This window comes from Pleurodeles waltl, chromosome 8, assembly GCF_031143425.1.
Source record: "Pleurodeles waltl isolate 20211129_DDA chromosome 8, aPleWal1.hap1.20221129, whole genome shotgun sequence".
NCBI lineage: Eukaryota > Metazoa > Chordata > Amphibia > Caudata > Salamandridae > Pleurodeles > Pleurodeles waltl.
Genome location: NC_090447.1, coordinates 77,538,745 through 77,555,235, shown reverse-complemented (window position 1 = coordinate 77,555,235; position 16,491 = coordinate 77,538,745). Strand labels below are relative to the sequence as shown.

Below are 16,491 nucleotides of genomic sequence, written 5' to 3'. Positions count from 1 at the left end.
ACATATATAAAATTAACCGAAAGGAAAATCATTTACATATTCAGTGGCTGCCCAGAAAATGTTGCCATTATTATGGCTCTCGGAGGCCAGCACTAGACATATCGAAACTACACACTACCCAACAATCCCTGATTTAGTTATCCATTTACTGTGTATTTCTGTACCCCCTTTAAGGGAGCCTTAAGTGCACAAAAGAGAATGCTTCCCACCTGACCCCTGGTGTCTCTTTGGGAGTTACACTGTCGGGGAAGCGGTGTAGATCTGAATATAGACTCCCCTGGTTTGCCCCCCTCTTCTAATACCACAGGCACAAGAAGTTACCCCGCTTCCTCCTGGCTTTAGCACACCGCCTAGTTTGTATACATTGGAGCTTTCGGATTTAACTTGCAGATTTTGTCTTTACCACTTCTGCTGACCCACTGGTTGCTTTGTTTTACCAATTCAGTGACTCAGGCTGGACAGGACTGTCCATATGGGACACAGGGGAACCTCCCTGCGGGCTGAGGGCTGCTCTTAGAGGCGGGTGGACGGAGGGATCATGAGATATCCAGCCTGGCAAAAAAAAACAACAAAAAAACAGTGGGAACAATTTATTTGCTTTCCCAAAATTCTGGGCAAAGTCAGACTTACTCGGTACAACGTGGGGCTAATACGACTGGTCCAAAATCCTTCTATATTCTGAAAGCCGCTGTATTGTTAGGTCAGCAGATACTTCGGCATACTTAAAACCCATTTCAGAGAAACTAATCACAGCCTCTGGAATTATGCGGCAGGGGCTGGGCAAATTATGCGGCACGGTTGAGGACATTATGCGCCAAAATGCACCACATTTTCTAATACTATTATTTCATTATTTCGGCATTTGTAAACTGTGTGTCACTGTCTGGGCATTGGTTGCACCCCATTAGTACCAGGTAACCACCCAAACACAGCGATAAGCCACAGAAAGGTGACCAGTCCAGCTTTGCAAAGGGCCTCCTACTGCGCAGTAGCACGTGTCAAAGCATTTTAGTAACTTTTGAACCGTTTGAGCTAGAAATATTTTTTTTGTTAAAATCTGCAGATTATGTCACTGATGGTGGATTGTGTGGCAAATATATAATTATGTAAAAATTGTTGTGGCTGCACAATTGCATAACTCCAGTGGCTCTGAAACTATTTTCATAATTGTGGACACATTGCATTAGCCGTCCACAGTTCAGGTGGGTAGGAGTCAACGGTGTGCAGAAGGTACATGGTGCTTAGATCAAATCATCTGGTTCAACCTACATTTAGTTAAAAATAAATGCTTTAAAAAATGGTTAATTTATGGAATGGAATGCTCACATTGGCTCAGCCAATCAGAATGCTTAGAACGTTGCCACCAACTACACTTGTTTCCCTGCACTCTTATTGAGAGAGTGAAATTGAACAGACAGAAACAGTTGGCCTCTTTGCATTTCTTGGGTGAGATCTGTGTGCTTGCTTATATGCTGCCGAGCATTAACAGCCCATAACTGCCCTTTCTCTTATTATGCACTCTTACCCTTGATTTGGGCACATTTTTGGGGAATGGGCTATTGACCGTAGTAAACTCCTTCTGCAGAGGGCATTAACCACTGTTAACACTAACAGCAGTGGGTAATAAGGCTTAATTACAGAGAAAGTAAATAGCTAGAAAGGAATTGAGTTGGAAAAATGATGAGTTATGGTTAGGCCCACAGTGACCCGTCCTTAAGGGCAGAGGGGCCCGCCATCCCACCTTTTGCAGACACTCATGTTCAGGTCAGACAGCTGGGGTCTATTCATGTGTTGAATGCGTAGGCATCAGTGTATACACTACACACCTCAGTGTGGGGTGGCGTTAGCAGTCTCACTGACTCAAAACAAAGCAAGGTTAGCCAATGAGAGGAGATAGCAACTCAGTCCTCCAGGGACCACCAAGGCATCCCTCCCGCCGCCCAAGATCATCACTGCGGTCGGCACGTTAAAAAAAAAATAGTTTGGTGTGTGCGTGCTTATATGGATGCATGTGCATTTGTGCGTGCTTTGAATGGGTGTGTGCATGCGTATATGCTTGTGAATTGTGGTGTGTGTGTCCACGCTTGTGAATGCATGGGTGTGAGTGGGAATGTAGCTGTAGATTGGTGAGTGTATGGGTGCGTGGGTGGGGCAGCCCACCATCACCTCCTGCTCGAATTACCAAAGCAGCCGTAATGAGGTGGACTGATTACACATCACCAATGACGTGGTGCACGGTTAGTGGCCCCCGACAGGGCTGCCCTTGCATATGGGTGCAGTCACTCATTTCACCTGCTTGTGGGGCAGATCTCTGCTCAGCGAGACTGGTGGTTCCAAACAGGCCGTCTGCCTTTCACTAATGCACCGTTCACAGTCCAGACACCAGTCCGAGCCTGCACTGGGAACATCACACTGACGGTAATAGGGCACACTGTGCCAGTCAGTGCCCTGCAGCACACGTGGGACAGGGGGTAATACAGCCCCAGGAAGTAATGGTGAACGGAAGGGGACAAGATGTTGATATTCAGTTTTTTTTGTTGCAGTTTTTATGCTATGCATATTTATAACTTGAGGGACTGACAAACAAAGGCTTCATATATTTCATGTGGTCAAGTGCTCAGTTGTTCACTAATTCTGAGGTCCCAAAGAGAGCTAAGTAGAAACTTGACAACATACCCTTCATCCAACCCGTCACCTCATCCCACAGTCTAAAATAGGGAACTAAAAACTTTCAAATCTGAGCATGGGTGCCTTGCAGACTTTTTCTCTATGTTCACGTGTGCTCGTGTTTCTCACACTGCAAATAACAGATCTCCATCCCAGCCTCGGGTACAAGCACTGTATACCAATGTAAAATAAATAAACCTGCTGTGCTCTCAGTCTTTTCATCTCTTGTGCGTCGGCGCTTCAGAGCTTTCATGTTGGTTCCTGACACCTCTCACGCTCCCTCCTCCCTCCGGTGCGTGCATCTGTGCAGCCTGCGGCCTGGTCTTGCAGTGTGAAGCATGCACTCTCGGCCGCCATCTTCCCCGCTGCTCGCTTCCATTACTGCGGCCACCCGGCGCTGCGGCCCTCGAGACGCCGCCGCGCGCCCCGGGACGCGGCCTGCGCGCGCTGCGCACGTGCCCTTTCGCTCCCTTTGTTGCCAGGGCCGGTTTTTCCTCTCTTTAGCAGGCTTAACCCCTTGTGTCTGACACCGGCTGTGGGAAAGCATACGTGCCAACAGGTTAGAAGAGAAAAGTGCGGGATTTCTAGAAAAAGAGGGAGTTTTATTGCCCCCGTTGACTTCTACTGGGGCCTGAATCGGGGTACTCATGTATGGGATTTGCAAGCCTGCTGCTGCAGGATCGGATGTTAGGTACGCAGATGTACGTTTATTTTCGTTAACTCTCAGGAGCACGGAAAAAGTGCTATGGAAGGCACAGAGAGAGGGGCAAATGCTGTGCACTGGCTTGCAGAAGCAGGTTCCTGGCAGTGCATACTCGGAGTCACACAAGACCAGGCCCTGTCAGCTGAAGCCCAATCGGGTTTTTACATGCAGTAATCGAGGAGGACAGACGTGAAATCGGCTCCGTAGTGGAGGAGCGTTGCCCCGCTGGCTAAGAGCCAGCACGTGAAAGATAAAACAATATTTTGTTTTATTTCTCAACTGCTGGCTCTGCCAGCATGTATAGGGAGAGGCGTGGCTGGGCCATTGAAGGTGGGAGGGAGAAATGGAGTGAGTGCACTTAAGTGTACATGTCAGTTTGGCCGGTCGACTTAGGCCGGCCACACTGACATGCGCACTTAGGTTTCTCCAGCCCAGCCGGGTTGGAGTAATAACACAGACTCCTATGCAGTGTCTGGGCGGCAGAGCAAGCTGCTCATACCAATCCTGGAGCTGCTCTCATGCCATTTATAGCATGAGAGCAGCACCAGGATTGCATGATGAGCCTGTGCTGGTGTACCAGGGACTGCTGGGACACCATCAGAGAAGAGGAGCGAGGCGGACAGCAGTTTTGGGACAGGTACATGTTTAGGTTTTGTTTATTTCCACCGTCTCCATCACCCCTTTGAGGTTTGTGGTGGCTGCCACTGCTTGAAATCGGTAGTCTCCCACCTGAACCGGGATGGTTGGCATGTATGGGAAAGGCACTAGCCAGCTCACCGCAGGCACTGCTCGATCTCAATATTTCATTCACAGCAAATCTCTCGGCTCTGGTTTATAGAGTAAATCCGGCCATGCTGAGGCACTAGATTAAAGCACTTCATTTGTTCCTGGGTCTCAATGGATTTCATCGCTCACTTGAACAGTCGCATCAGTAGCCAACAGCATCAAGGCGTCCTTTCATGGCTGCCAAGGTTTCAGATTACTTATGTGTGACATTTTCATAATTGCAGTGTAATTATGAGTGACATTCAACGACTATGAGTGACATTTTGTAGCAAGCAAAATCAAGCCATGAAGACGACAGAAAAAAATGCATTTCAGAAATTACACCCACGCACTAAAAGTAAACTAAATAAGGTTAGTGATACTTGCAACTTAGTGCAGACAGACTAGTGACTGCAATGCAGAGCTCAGCAGCTGTAACCAGTGGCGTAGCGTGGGTTGTCAGCACCCGGGGCAAGGCAAGTAATTTGCGCCCCCTAACCCGTGGATTTTAGCACTCGCGAGCGCGCCCCCCCCAGATGTTGCGCCCGGTGCGGCCGGCCCCCCCTGCACCCCCCACGCTACGCCACTGGCTGTAACTTTACTCAATACAGGCTGAATGATGAGGTGCTCCTCTAAAAGTTAATTATTAAATTAAATTATGTTCGATGAGTGACACTCTGTGCCAGCAAGCAGCATGATTCAGGACAGTACGGGCTAACCATGACGTCTCCCAGGCACTGGGCAGCGCTGCGGTCCAGGAGAGTGTTCGACTCAAGCTGCATTCATGGCTCCAGGCTGCACTGGACTGCAGTGCAGGGCGGGCAGGCTGCTGAGGCACCACCACTCCAGCAGCAGCCGCGGCCTGGGGGTTGGTGGCACCAGGTCTCAGTCAATTACACCGATTGGCACTGGCCGGGCCACACGGCACAACACAGTGCGAGCCGCAGTGGCAGGCTCCCAGCTGTTCCCCGTGCGGCCTATAGGTGTGTGTGTCACAGACAGTGTCCTGGCAGGCACCTGTCTCAGCAGTAGCAATTGGGCAATGATCATGACTGACTCTCATGACGTCCACAGCTGAGTGAATCTGAATGTGTCGCGCCAGGGTGTTGGGTGAATGTTTACATTGTAGCCAGCTTTGCCAACCCCCAGAATGCCTGCCTCAAGCAGGCAGCTTAGAGCTTTCAATTGCTCAGTCAGTGTGGTGCTAATTAACAGCACTGAGGCTTGCTGAAGAGGTGCTATAAACGCGTGACAATGCACTTCAGTGTAATGATGCGGACCACCACCCTGAAATGCATTAGTCCAACCCCTGATGCGTGGTACTCGACAGGGCTGTCCTTCGGTCAAATGTGTTACTGGAAGCCAAACTCTCTTGCATTTGGACCAGTGGCGTAACAAAACTTGAGCCCCCGCAAGATATGCTGAAGGGGCCACCCACACTCACATTAGTAGGAGCTCAGGGGGGAGCCCTCCAGTATGGGTAAGCCTGCCCTCCTTCCTCCCCGCCCCCCCCCCTCCCTGTGAGGTTGCAGGGACCTCTGTTACGTCCCTGATTTGGACAACATCTTTCAGTATTGGAAGCAATTGTAAAATGTGGGCGGGCGTAGGGAAAGAGGTCTGTGTGGAAAGGGTTTGTGTGGCACATTCGCTGCTTCTTGGAGCTAGTGCCATACATGACAACATTTTAGAAGAGGAAAGTGGGAGATTTCAAAAAAATACTCGGGAGAATGTAGTTCTTCCAGTGACTTCTATTGAGGCCTGAATCAGGTCTTTTGTGATGTATGGGACTTGCAAGTGTGCTGCTGCAGGAGCAGATATCAAAAAAGCAAATATACTTTTTGAGGAATTGTGTTCCTGCTTGTAGGAATGAGGAGGCGGGAGACTAGCCTTGAAATCTGTAGCCTCCCTCCTGAATCAAGAAGGTTGGCATGTATATATAGTTCTGTACTAACTGAATGTCCCACTGTGATAAGGTGAGGGAAATCACGTAAACTTAAAGCTCACGGGTGCAATTCTACACCGTCTGGAATGGAGGCGGGAGATGGATTTAATAAAAGTATAAATAGGATATTAAAGTTGAGCTCATTTTTGGTCGCCAGTGTAACCTGCAGTCCTTTGAAATAAGTGTCTAGCTGGGTGAACAAAATGTAATTCCATTGGGTGTGTAATGTATTGAAAATACATTGTCAGCCTTCGCCATCACTCCTCCCTTGCGCCACGGCTCTCGGTTCTGATCTAGGAAGTTCACACAGGAGGCACTTTAAAGAGAGCACCTCTGCCCCAGAAACTGGGAGAACCTGTAAAACAGGTCGAGGAGACACAAAAGGCAGCGTGTAGGTCTACCTGAGGTTTCCAAGCTCCACAAATTAGGGCTTTTTAAAATAGCTTGCCGTTCGTTTTGAGAGAATGACTCATAGCCGAGAAAAGCGCCCACTCCCAAGCATGAGAAGCAACTTTGAAGCGGGAGATAAGATACACACAAAAAAATATATATATTAAGCGAGTGCTCGATGGAAAGGTCTTTCTTTGTGGTCTATTATACCCTGCAGAATGGAATCCTACAGAACGAAAACCTAACGACGCGGGATCTGAACATACCATACGCGCCGGTGTTCCAAGGTAAACCAAGAACAATCTACCAAGAGAGGATGCTCTTCACTGATAACCAAGAGGACAACCTGAAACACCTCAGAAGCCATAGAAAGAGCTATAACCATGGGATACAGAGAAGACAATCACAGCAACAAGTCAAATAATAAAAACACAGCATTTTTTTAATCAACATATGCATTACTGGAAAAATGTAAAGGTAAACAACCCCCCAACTTCAAAGGAATGACCAGATTTACAAATAAGATCTAGAACACCCATATCTATGGATCACAAGTTTACTCCTATAATTTGTGCAGACTTTTAGCTTTTTCGAGAACCACAAAAATGCCACAATCCATGCTTGAAACCTACAAAAATTACAGAATTCTCTTCGTACTCATCCTCTTCTATGCGTGTTCCTGATGATTTCCTGCAGGAGTGATCCTTGTGGAAATGTTCATTTAACAGACAAATCTTTTTTGTTCTTTATTTGAAGTCATCACTGTGAAATAGTTTCCATTGTGGATTCTGTTCCATTACCTTCAGGTCTGCAGATGGTCATCCATAGAGAAGAACAACTAATCTCCAACCTGATGGTTCCAAACAGGTCACCTCCAACCCGCGGCTTAAGGTCCGCCTCAAGCACCAGCAGTCGACATTACGGATGTACTGCATGTAGCTGTATAATTTTTTAGGTGCACGCATGTGCCATGACGCATGCCTGTGACTCGGGCTTCACATTTTTTTTATTTACAGATCCGGTATAGATCAGTAAATTAAAATAAAAATGTGGATTTGAATTGGTGCAACAGTGCTTTTATTTATAAAGTGGATGAACCTGCTGCAGTTTTCTGCCTGGCCCGCCCCAAAAAAATATAAAATAAAAAAAATGAGGACCACTTGATGGGGGGTAGGCTGGCCATGGAGGTGGGAGAAGTGAGGGAAAATAGTTATATGAGGGAGCAAACAACAAGTAGGGATAGGGGAGATACACAAAAAGGAAAGAACAACATGGGGAGAACCACACAGGTGGGGAGCAACATGGAGCACAGTGAGGGAAGCACATTATTGAGAGAGCAGTATAGAGCCCAGGGGGAGAAGCACAAAAGGGAGACAGCAGGAAAACACATGCACACTCATGGAGTGGGTAAGCAAAACCCAAAAAAATCTTCCCTAAAAGTGAGCAGAGGAATGACAAACGCAAAGAGTTCACATATGAGATCTACAAGTTGCACTCAGATATCTGCAAGTAAGCACATTACTTGATTAATCTATACCAAGTACGCACACAAATAGAACACGTTTTGTAGAAATAAGTGGAGCACCAGCTTGAATCACAACATACATTTTTTCTCATTTCAATGTGCCATCTTCATGGTGATTCTGTGCCGGCTGTAGGTTCCCTATTACAAATAAAATCAACTGTGCTGTTGACATTATTCATATCCTCGCAAAACCTCTCCTCCCCTCCCTGTTTTTTCTCCACCATAACCCCCACCCTACCTATGTATGTGAGCATTGAAATATTTTTGCTACACAAAAGCCAAACAGTGGATTTTGTTGATCTTTGTTTATTTGGAGATGAGAGGTTGCTTTAATGGCATCTGTATGGAGCGTCTTCCGCTCATGGTTGTATGGCCCAGCAGCACCATCAGAGGTCCTGTAACTTTCCAGTTGGTTCTCTGGTGATCATGGCAGACCTGACTCTGATCAGCCTGAGATGATAATGTGATCCAGTTCTTGTATTCTAATCTTTTCCACCAGTGAAGGTAATTCATAATTATTTAGAACTCTGCACCCACCACCAGCAGCAGATCTGTCAAGAAGAGTACAATTTGTATTTTGGCACTTAGCTCCAAATTAGTTCAGTTCAACTTAACCAGGATTACAATTCCTAAAACACACTAGGCCGATGAATGAAAGTCCTGGACTGGCATGTGGTAGTAAAAGAGATATCTAGTTATCAGCTAATCCTAATCTAGGTAAGTGATAAGCAGAAAGGTAATGCACATGTGCCCTTAACATCTGTCTAGTAGGTGAGATGTTCATTGTAGCCGGTGTGTTTAAATTGGTGTATTAATCATATTTAGTGTGTGTTATGCTTATTATACCATGATGCCCTGAAGTCTAGCTTTTCAGTATTTTCCCACAATCCATCCTCATGTAATGCAAAGTCATGTTAGAGCGCCTTCTGCCACTGATATGGTCATGAAGCACTATCAGTATAAAAACATGTTTTCTGGGGTTCTAACGCAAGGGGTTACCTTGCAATAATGTGCTACCACAAGTGTGATGTGGGCCTGTTCCAGTTAGGTGAATGTGTTGTATTTAATGAGTTGTGAATAAGTCTACCTGGTGTTTGATGGATTTGATCACAGAGTTAAAACAAACTGTTTATGCATCTTATGTGCTGGTAGGCATTGCCTAGCCAAAGGATGTGTGTGTGTGTGTGTGGGGAGGAAGCTGGTGTGGGGAAGTAACTGGTGGTAAAGTGTGTAGCTGGGTGTCATAATACTTACTTGGTTAATGGCATTTTTCGTTAGCTATGGTGGATGTATGTTAGATCATGGGCAGATTGGCCATTCTGCTACACTGGCATTTCACAGTTGGCTGCAAATAGGGGGGGGGGGGGCTGCCTTCATCACAGGATGGGCTGGCGTGACTCAAGTATCACCCCGTAGTCCAAGGAGGGTGAAAAATCCAAGCATCACACAAAGAACAAGTGTAGCAAATGGGCCATGGTCATTCAGTAGAAGAGTGCATATATTACTAAAGCTGGTGTGCTAGGACACTACCATTTAGAGAACACATATTTTCCACTGAAATGACCACTAAATTTGCACAGACATGAACTTTTGCTGATAAAACTATACGGCGCACAAACAACAATGCAGGGAAATAGGGTTTCAGTGAATAATTATCACTTACACATCACTAAGTAAAGTCTCTTGATTTGGTTTGATGCTATTAAAACTTTTTATTTCCATCACACTTCAGAATTACAGAAAACGTTTGTCTGTGCTTTCACAACTTCTGATATATTTATGAAATATTTGTACTGTCCATTTATATGCATTTAAATGTTGGTGTTGTATAAAAAAAATTACAGCCTTGCCTTTTCACACTCCTTGTACTGCAGCAAGATTGTCAGAATGTTCACCTTACAAAATCCTCTCACTTTCAGGGAGAGAATGAAAAGTAAATCCCAGTTTCCAAGTTAAATGAATAAGCAGCGATTTGTCAGAAGGCGTGGCCTGACATTTGACCTCTGTCTGTGAATGTAGAGTAAATGTGACAAGATAAAGATAAAATATAAAGATATCTTTATTGCTCATTCAATTTTGTGAACTCAAGCATGGCTATTTCTGTGGGTGCGGCACCCCAACTTCCAGCACCCGGGGCAGCCTGGCACCTGCACATTTAGCACGTGTACAGCACCTGGATGCCTGACCCAAGCATGAAGAGTGACTAACAGGCTGACAGACAAACTTCATGTCTGCAAAAAGTTGGGGCGCAGGCCCCCCGTCCTTAAGGACAAGCCGCACCTGACCAAATGACCTTGGACAATGGAAGCAACATTTAAGCCCCCGTTCGTGGTCATGGTCTCTCTGGTGTAGTTTGGTGAGAATTTAGTGGCCCAAAAACAGGGAGCTGTGATGAAGACAGCATGACTAATGATATAATAGGCACCAGAGATCAGGCGTAGATCACACATGTCTTTCATTCTGCAAAAGAAGCCCAATGTTGTAGCCATGAATGGAACATGGAGCCAAAATATGTAGCATTGGATTAATGCGAATATTGTTGCATCATCCTTATAGGCTCAGGTGCTAATTATTGCTCTAGATCTCTGCGCAAAGCACTCCTGTTCTCAGGTGGGAAGTGGAGAGGATGCTTTTATTGTTCATACTGAAGAGTTTTTTTTTTTTTGCTTTGCCCTCTCTCCTCCTGACTTTTCTCTCCAGATCTCTCACGAGCAGGTTTCTGGCTACCATTTTGTGTGGTTTCTTTTAAAACACATACTTTAGATCATCCATCCAGGGGCGTGGCTTGCATTGGCACAGCGAGTGCAGTGGCACCGAGGTCTAGAGGCTTGAGGGACCCATTTAACCATGATTATTACTGCATAATATAAGTCATTCTGCAAACAAGGGGTCCATTTCCTTCCTTGAACTAGGAATCATGACGCACAGTTTTCACTACTGCACCCATCTCTACCTTCACAGCTGGTTTTTAGATGATTTGTTTCTTTGGTGGGGACTCAGGTGCTGGTGTAAATTGTGCATTTGGTGCCATCACAATGGCATTATACTGGCACACTCTAGCTCATCCCCTTTTAGGTCTATCATCAGCCGAGACCTTTCCATCTTTCTAAAATTACATGGTGATATATTTATGTATAGCAGCTTTTAGCTAGCCTGTTACATACATTAGTCTGTTCTTGTGTCATTCACATTTTCCTTCCACCCACTACAGCATGCAGCATGGAGCAGTCAGTCACTTCAGACAGTAGTGGCTGTCGCAAATCTCAAGTGGCGGTTGGGGGTGATTAGGGAAATAATAAAAAAAAAAAAAAAAAAATTCCTGTTGCACACTGCCTCGCCCCTCTTCTCTCCTGCTTCTGATGGTGTCCCAGCAGTCCCTGGGACACCAGGATAGGCTCCCCCCTGCAATCCTGGTGCTCCTCTCATGCTATACTTAGCATGAAAGGAGCACCGGGATTGGTCTGAGCAGTTTGGTCTGCCACTCAGACAATGCATGGCAATCTGTGCTGTTTCTCCAACCTGGCTGTGCAACACAGCTGGGTTGGAGAAACCTAAGTTTGCATGTCTGTTTGGCCGGCCTAAGACAGCCAGCCAAACTGACATGCACACTTTTAAGTGCTCTCCAGTGACTCCACTCCTCCTCCCATGGCCTGGCCCGGCCCCTCCCACACACACAGGCTCAGCCAGCAGCTAAAAACTAAAACAATAATAAAATTTAGTTTTATTTTTCAGCTGCTGGCTCTGAGCCAGTGAGGGGATGCTCCTCCTCCATTGCGGAGGACTCGCCGCTGACTTCAGAAACTGGCTGTCTTCACTGTGAGTGACAGCACGCTCCTCTCTCACAAGAAGCACATAAGTATAAATAAAGTGATCACATTAGTGCCAGGAAAGTCTATGGCAATGTGTACTTTTTTAGAGAAAAAAAATATATTTCAGATTTTAGTCCATTTTTGTTCTTGTAAGTGATTAAGCAGGCAGCTCCTACAAAAAAAATGACAAAACAGGCTTTGACAAATCAAAAGGCTGCATCCCAAACCAGGCCAATAGGATTTGCCAATGTCTGCTAGATCTGGTGTTATCCAGGACCTTTTGTTTATAATAAACAACTGTATGCTATGCTATATCGAGTCACTTAGAGTGGTTTTCTGTCAACCTCCCTCATTGAAAAGTATCCTGTCATATCATTCACATTTTGCTTCTGCCCAGCACAGCATGGGCACTGGTCAGCCCACTTCAGCCTTTGGTTACCGAACCGTGAGTGGTGATTCTGCTGTTGCACAATATGCACATTCGTACAGCAAGTAGCTCCCTTCAGTGGCAGGTATGAGTGGTGCAATGTGTGCTTTTTACATATATATATTTTTCATACAGTAAGTGCCCTCATGTAAGAACCATCCTCAAGAAAAATGAGCATTGGCAAAGCCAGAAGTCATTATCGAATGACAGACCTATTAATTTTGTAGGTGTATTCTTTGTGGTTTCTTTTGACACTGCTTCCGGCAGTACTTTCTTAGTGCATTTCTGCATCAATACATATCTGGAGCCTCTTGGTCATCTACTCACAGATAAAATCAAGATGCACCAATATGTCGATGATACACAACTTTATATGAAAGTCTCCTCTGCTTTCCACATCCAGTGCCCTAAAAACAAATTGTGCATCATCCAGACCTGATGCCCGCCGCATACCTGAACTGCAACCTACTCGAGATAGAATTCCTGTTATTTGCCAAGAACAAAAAAACAAGATAAAAGTACAAACCAAGCTCAATCACATTAACCTTGACTGCTTCGAACCCCAACTTTCAACAATTGCCACGTCACTTGGATTTACAATGGACACCAACCTCACCCTGAAAGAACACATTGCTAAAAAAATATAGACAGTCTGGTACCAGCTCTCTCATCCAAAAAAAGTTAAACCCTTTTTCCAGAAAGTGACTTCAGAACTGCTGTTCAAGCCTTCGTACTCTTGCATCTGGATGGTGTGAATGTCCTACTCCATATCACACACTTGCACCCATTAAGGGCATCCCACATGCTGCAGCAGGTCTCATTCAGGGCCTACAGAAATATGGTCACATGAACCCTATCCTAATGGAATTCCATTGGTTCCCATTGCCTGCGTCGTTGGTTCCATTGCCAGCCCGCACCTGCGTCATTTACAAAGCTATCACGACCAGCACCCCCGCTTAACTTGCAGACAAGGGGCCTGATTCTAACTTTGGAGGACGGTGTTAAACCGTCCCAAAAGTGGCGGATATACCACCTACCGTATTACGAGTTCCATAGGATATAATGGACTCGTAATACGGTAGGTGGTATATCCGCCACTTTTGGGACGGTTTAACACCGTCCTCCAAAGTTAGAATCAGGCCCAAGGTCTCCATCTGTTGGATTTCTGCTCACCCACAGCCAGGACTGCATCAGACTGCAGGCCAAGAAGTGTAAAAAAGAAAAAAGAAGACAACATGCCTATTCCTTCTATGCACAGGGTATCTGGAACAACTTTCCTGTATCCTTTGGGACTGACACAAGGCTGCTCCAATTTAGGAAAGCCGACTCACCGGTATGGTGAGAAAACAAATATCTATTTCAAGGGGGTGAATCATATGTTCATATCCTCGATCCATCTTATTCATCTAATGATCTCTTTTCAATAATGTAACTTTTTACTCTTGTAATCACACCTACAGTAGAGTCACGCCTTTGTCTCACACAGCCATCCTCCATGTCATCCCTAAAACATCAACTCCCCTAAATAGCGCTGAGACATTCTTTTTCAGTATCTGAAGCAAAATGATGTTTTGCCTCTCAAGTGCTCCTTCTTCTATAGAAACAAAGCAATTTGTTAAAATCTGGTGCCCTTTTGTGACTACAATTGCCTTAATATAGCTTCAGGTCTGCATTCACACACAGAGAATCTTTTGCCCATACCAGAAAGGGCTCCCTATGCATCTCGCCCTGATGGCCCCTACAAGAGACTGGCTTTCCTTTAACTCTAGCTGTGACCTCACAATGGTTGAGGCACCATTTCTTCCCCACCACGTTTCCCATCTGTAACAACACAGAGATGAGTGCCCTTATCATCCATCCTCCATGCCTCAAACTCCTAACTGGGGAAAGGGACAGCCAGACGTTCTTCTAGGCCCAACACCCAAACCTTCTAACTCCAAAGATCCCTATAGCCTTTGCCTTCTCTGGTTTCTCTACGTTGATCTGCCATCTATCCCCAATCAGTTATCACTGTCAATCTGACTTTCGTCTTAGTATTCTTCCAGCAATTCAGTGCTATGAAGCTAAATCCATTGTAAATTGGCACTTTAAAAGCTGGTTCTCCCTTACTCAACTCAGACACTAACTTAATGTACCTAGAAGGATGTGCGTGCTTCCTGCAAATCCTAAACAATCATTGACTATTTTTTCCTCAACCAGATCACCATATACTGGCTGAGTAAACAACCAGATTACCAGGTTTCCAGTGGTGGTGCCCTGAAAGGAAAGGGAGCACTGATCTCCAGACACCTGTGCTGCACTTAAAAAACTTAAAAAACCTTCCACAAGCACCCAGGCTCACTATTTGCCTCTATATATTTGATGGAAGTGCTCGATAGTGGGATTTGGTGCAGATCAAACTTCTTGTCAGCAGATATTTATGCAAGGTCGGAAGGTTTTGTTTGGTTTTGCAAAATATGTTTTTTAGTCTACGCTTTGAAATGCTGCCAGTGTGGAAATCACCAATATTTTGTTGATTAACTTTTGAGATGAAGATTCTGAATTTCTATAATGGGAATTCTGCAGGGATACTGCAGGCGCATTTCAAAACCTGCAGATGACTTGTTTGTGTGATGGAAGAAAGCTCTTCCTGATACAGACGCCCATGGAGTAATATCCTCATTAGTCTACCACAGGTGTTAGAAACACAAATATACCCAGCTCTAGTGGGTGTTTTTGCTCTTAACACATCAGATTTTAAACTAACCTAAAATAAGACATTCTGCGCGCAGAGTATTTTTGGATGTATGAAAAATTCTTTGCTTGAAAGTGGTGGCTCGCTTGGTAGGGCGTTTGGGTTCTGCTTCTCCTTTCACCTCCCCCGTCAGTCTGAGGGCGTTAATCAGTGTAGGACTAAATACAAACTCTGCATGTCTGGTCGAGTGGTGAGCCACGCTGGGCCAAGGGGACATGCGTAGTATGAGTATTTAGCGCACTGAAATGTGAAATGTAAAATGTAGATTTATATAGCGCGGCCTATCACCCGTGAGGGCCTCAAGGCGCTGTCCATGGGCACGGGGCGATTAAGTGATTTGCCCAGAATCACAGGATGTTACACCGAGGCTCGAACCCAGACCTCCAGCTTCCAAGTCGGTCGCTCGAACCCAGACCTCCAGCTTCCGAGGCGGTCGCTCGAACCCAGACCTCCAGCTTCTGAGGCAGTCGCTCGAACCCAGACCTCCAGCTTCCGAGGCGGTCACTCGAACCCAGACCTCCAGCTTCCGAGGCGGGTACTCTGACCACTGCGCTACATCCTCTCCCTCAGACAGAGCTTTGATTTTGCCATCTTCTTTCTGGTGGGCTTACGTCTGCCACCACATATGTACTACATTTAGTTAATAAAGACTTTGAGCCTGATTTAGATCTTGGCAGGGGGAATACTCCGTCACAAACGTGACTGATATCCCGTCCGCCGTATTACAATCTCCATAAGATATGAAGGATTGTAATACTGTGGACGGGATACCCGTTACGTTTGTGACAGAGTATTCCCCTCCGCCAAGATCTAAATCAGGCCCCTTGGGAGTATGCATTTCTCAGGCCCCTTTTAGGCCTTTAGTCACTGACCCCTGAAGATGCTGCTAAACTGCCCCATTTACAAAATTGTCTGCGAGACCCCTACTGGCCTGAGAACATGCTCCCAGCTGCACCCTTGGTGTGGTCGTCATCTTCTGAGAGTGAAGATCCTTCAGAGTGCTGTGAAAGTGCTTCAAGATCAACGCTACGCTAATGATATTTCTTTTTGGCGGTCAGCCCATCTCAAATGCCACCCACAACCCAGGGGGTAATGAAAACATACTAAAAGCCTGCACTGAACGGGATCTGTGTGAAAGTCTGTGGGGAACTGAGCTCTGCACTTCGCTTATGTCATGTCAACACCATGGGCTCTCCCAGAACTTTGGGCTTATTTAGATCAACGCACGGGTTACTCCATCACAACGGTGATGGATATCCCATCTGCTGAAATATAAATCCCATAGGAAATAGTAGGATTTATATTTCGACGGACGTTGTGACCCATTTGCCAAAATCTAAAGCAGGTCGTTTGTTTTAGTTAATGCATGTAATTGCCTTTACTGAAGGCGTTGAGGCTCTCCTGAAACTGGTCTTCGTGTTATGTCAGGGAAAGCAGGAGATATCAACATTAAAACAGAGTACCCTGGCTTACCTTCAATTATCTTTGTATATTTTTTCTGGAAAGACTTCTTGTTTCAACTTGGTTTA

The 16,491-nt window shown here is 45.7% G+C and overlaps 1 protein-coding gene across 3 annotated transcripts in view; it reads right to left on the bottom strand.

Annotated features, from left to right (window-relative positions):
• STARD10 (StAR related lipid transfer domain containing 10) overlaps window positions 1-16,491 on the bottom strand; it is a 265,342-nt gene that overhangs the window by 100,423 nt on the left and 148,428 nt on the right. Inside the window, exon 1 of one of the 3 annotated variants that reach the window (XM_069203769.1) lies at window positions 2,866-3,083. The exons of the other annotated variants lie outside the window; for them this stretch is intronic. Coding sequence (XP_069059870.1) covers window positions 2,866-2,889 — 24 coding nt within the window. The 5' untranslated portion in view covers window positions 2,890-3,083. Of the gene's footprint in view, window positions 1-2,865; window positions 3,084-16,491 lie in introns of those variants that run through there. 3 annotated transcript variants of the gene reach the window in all.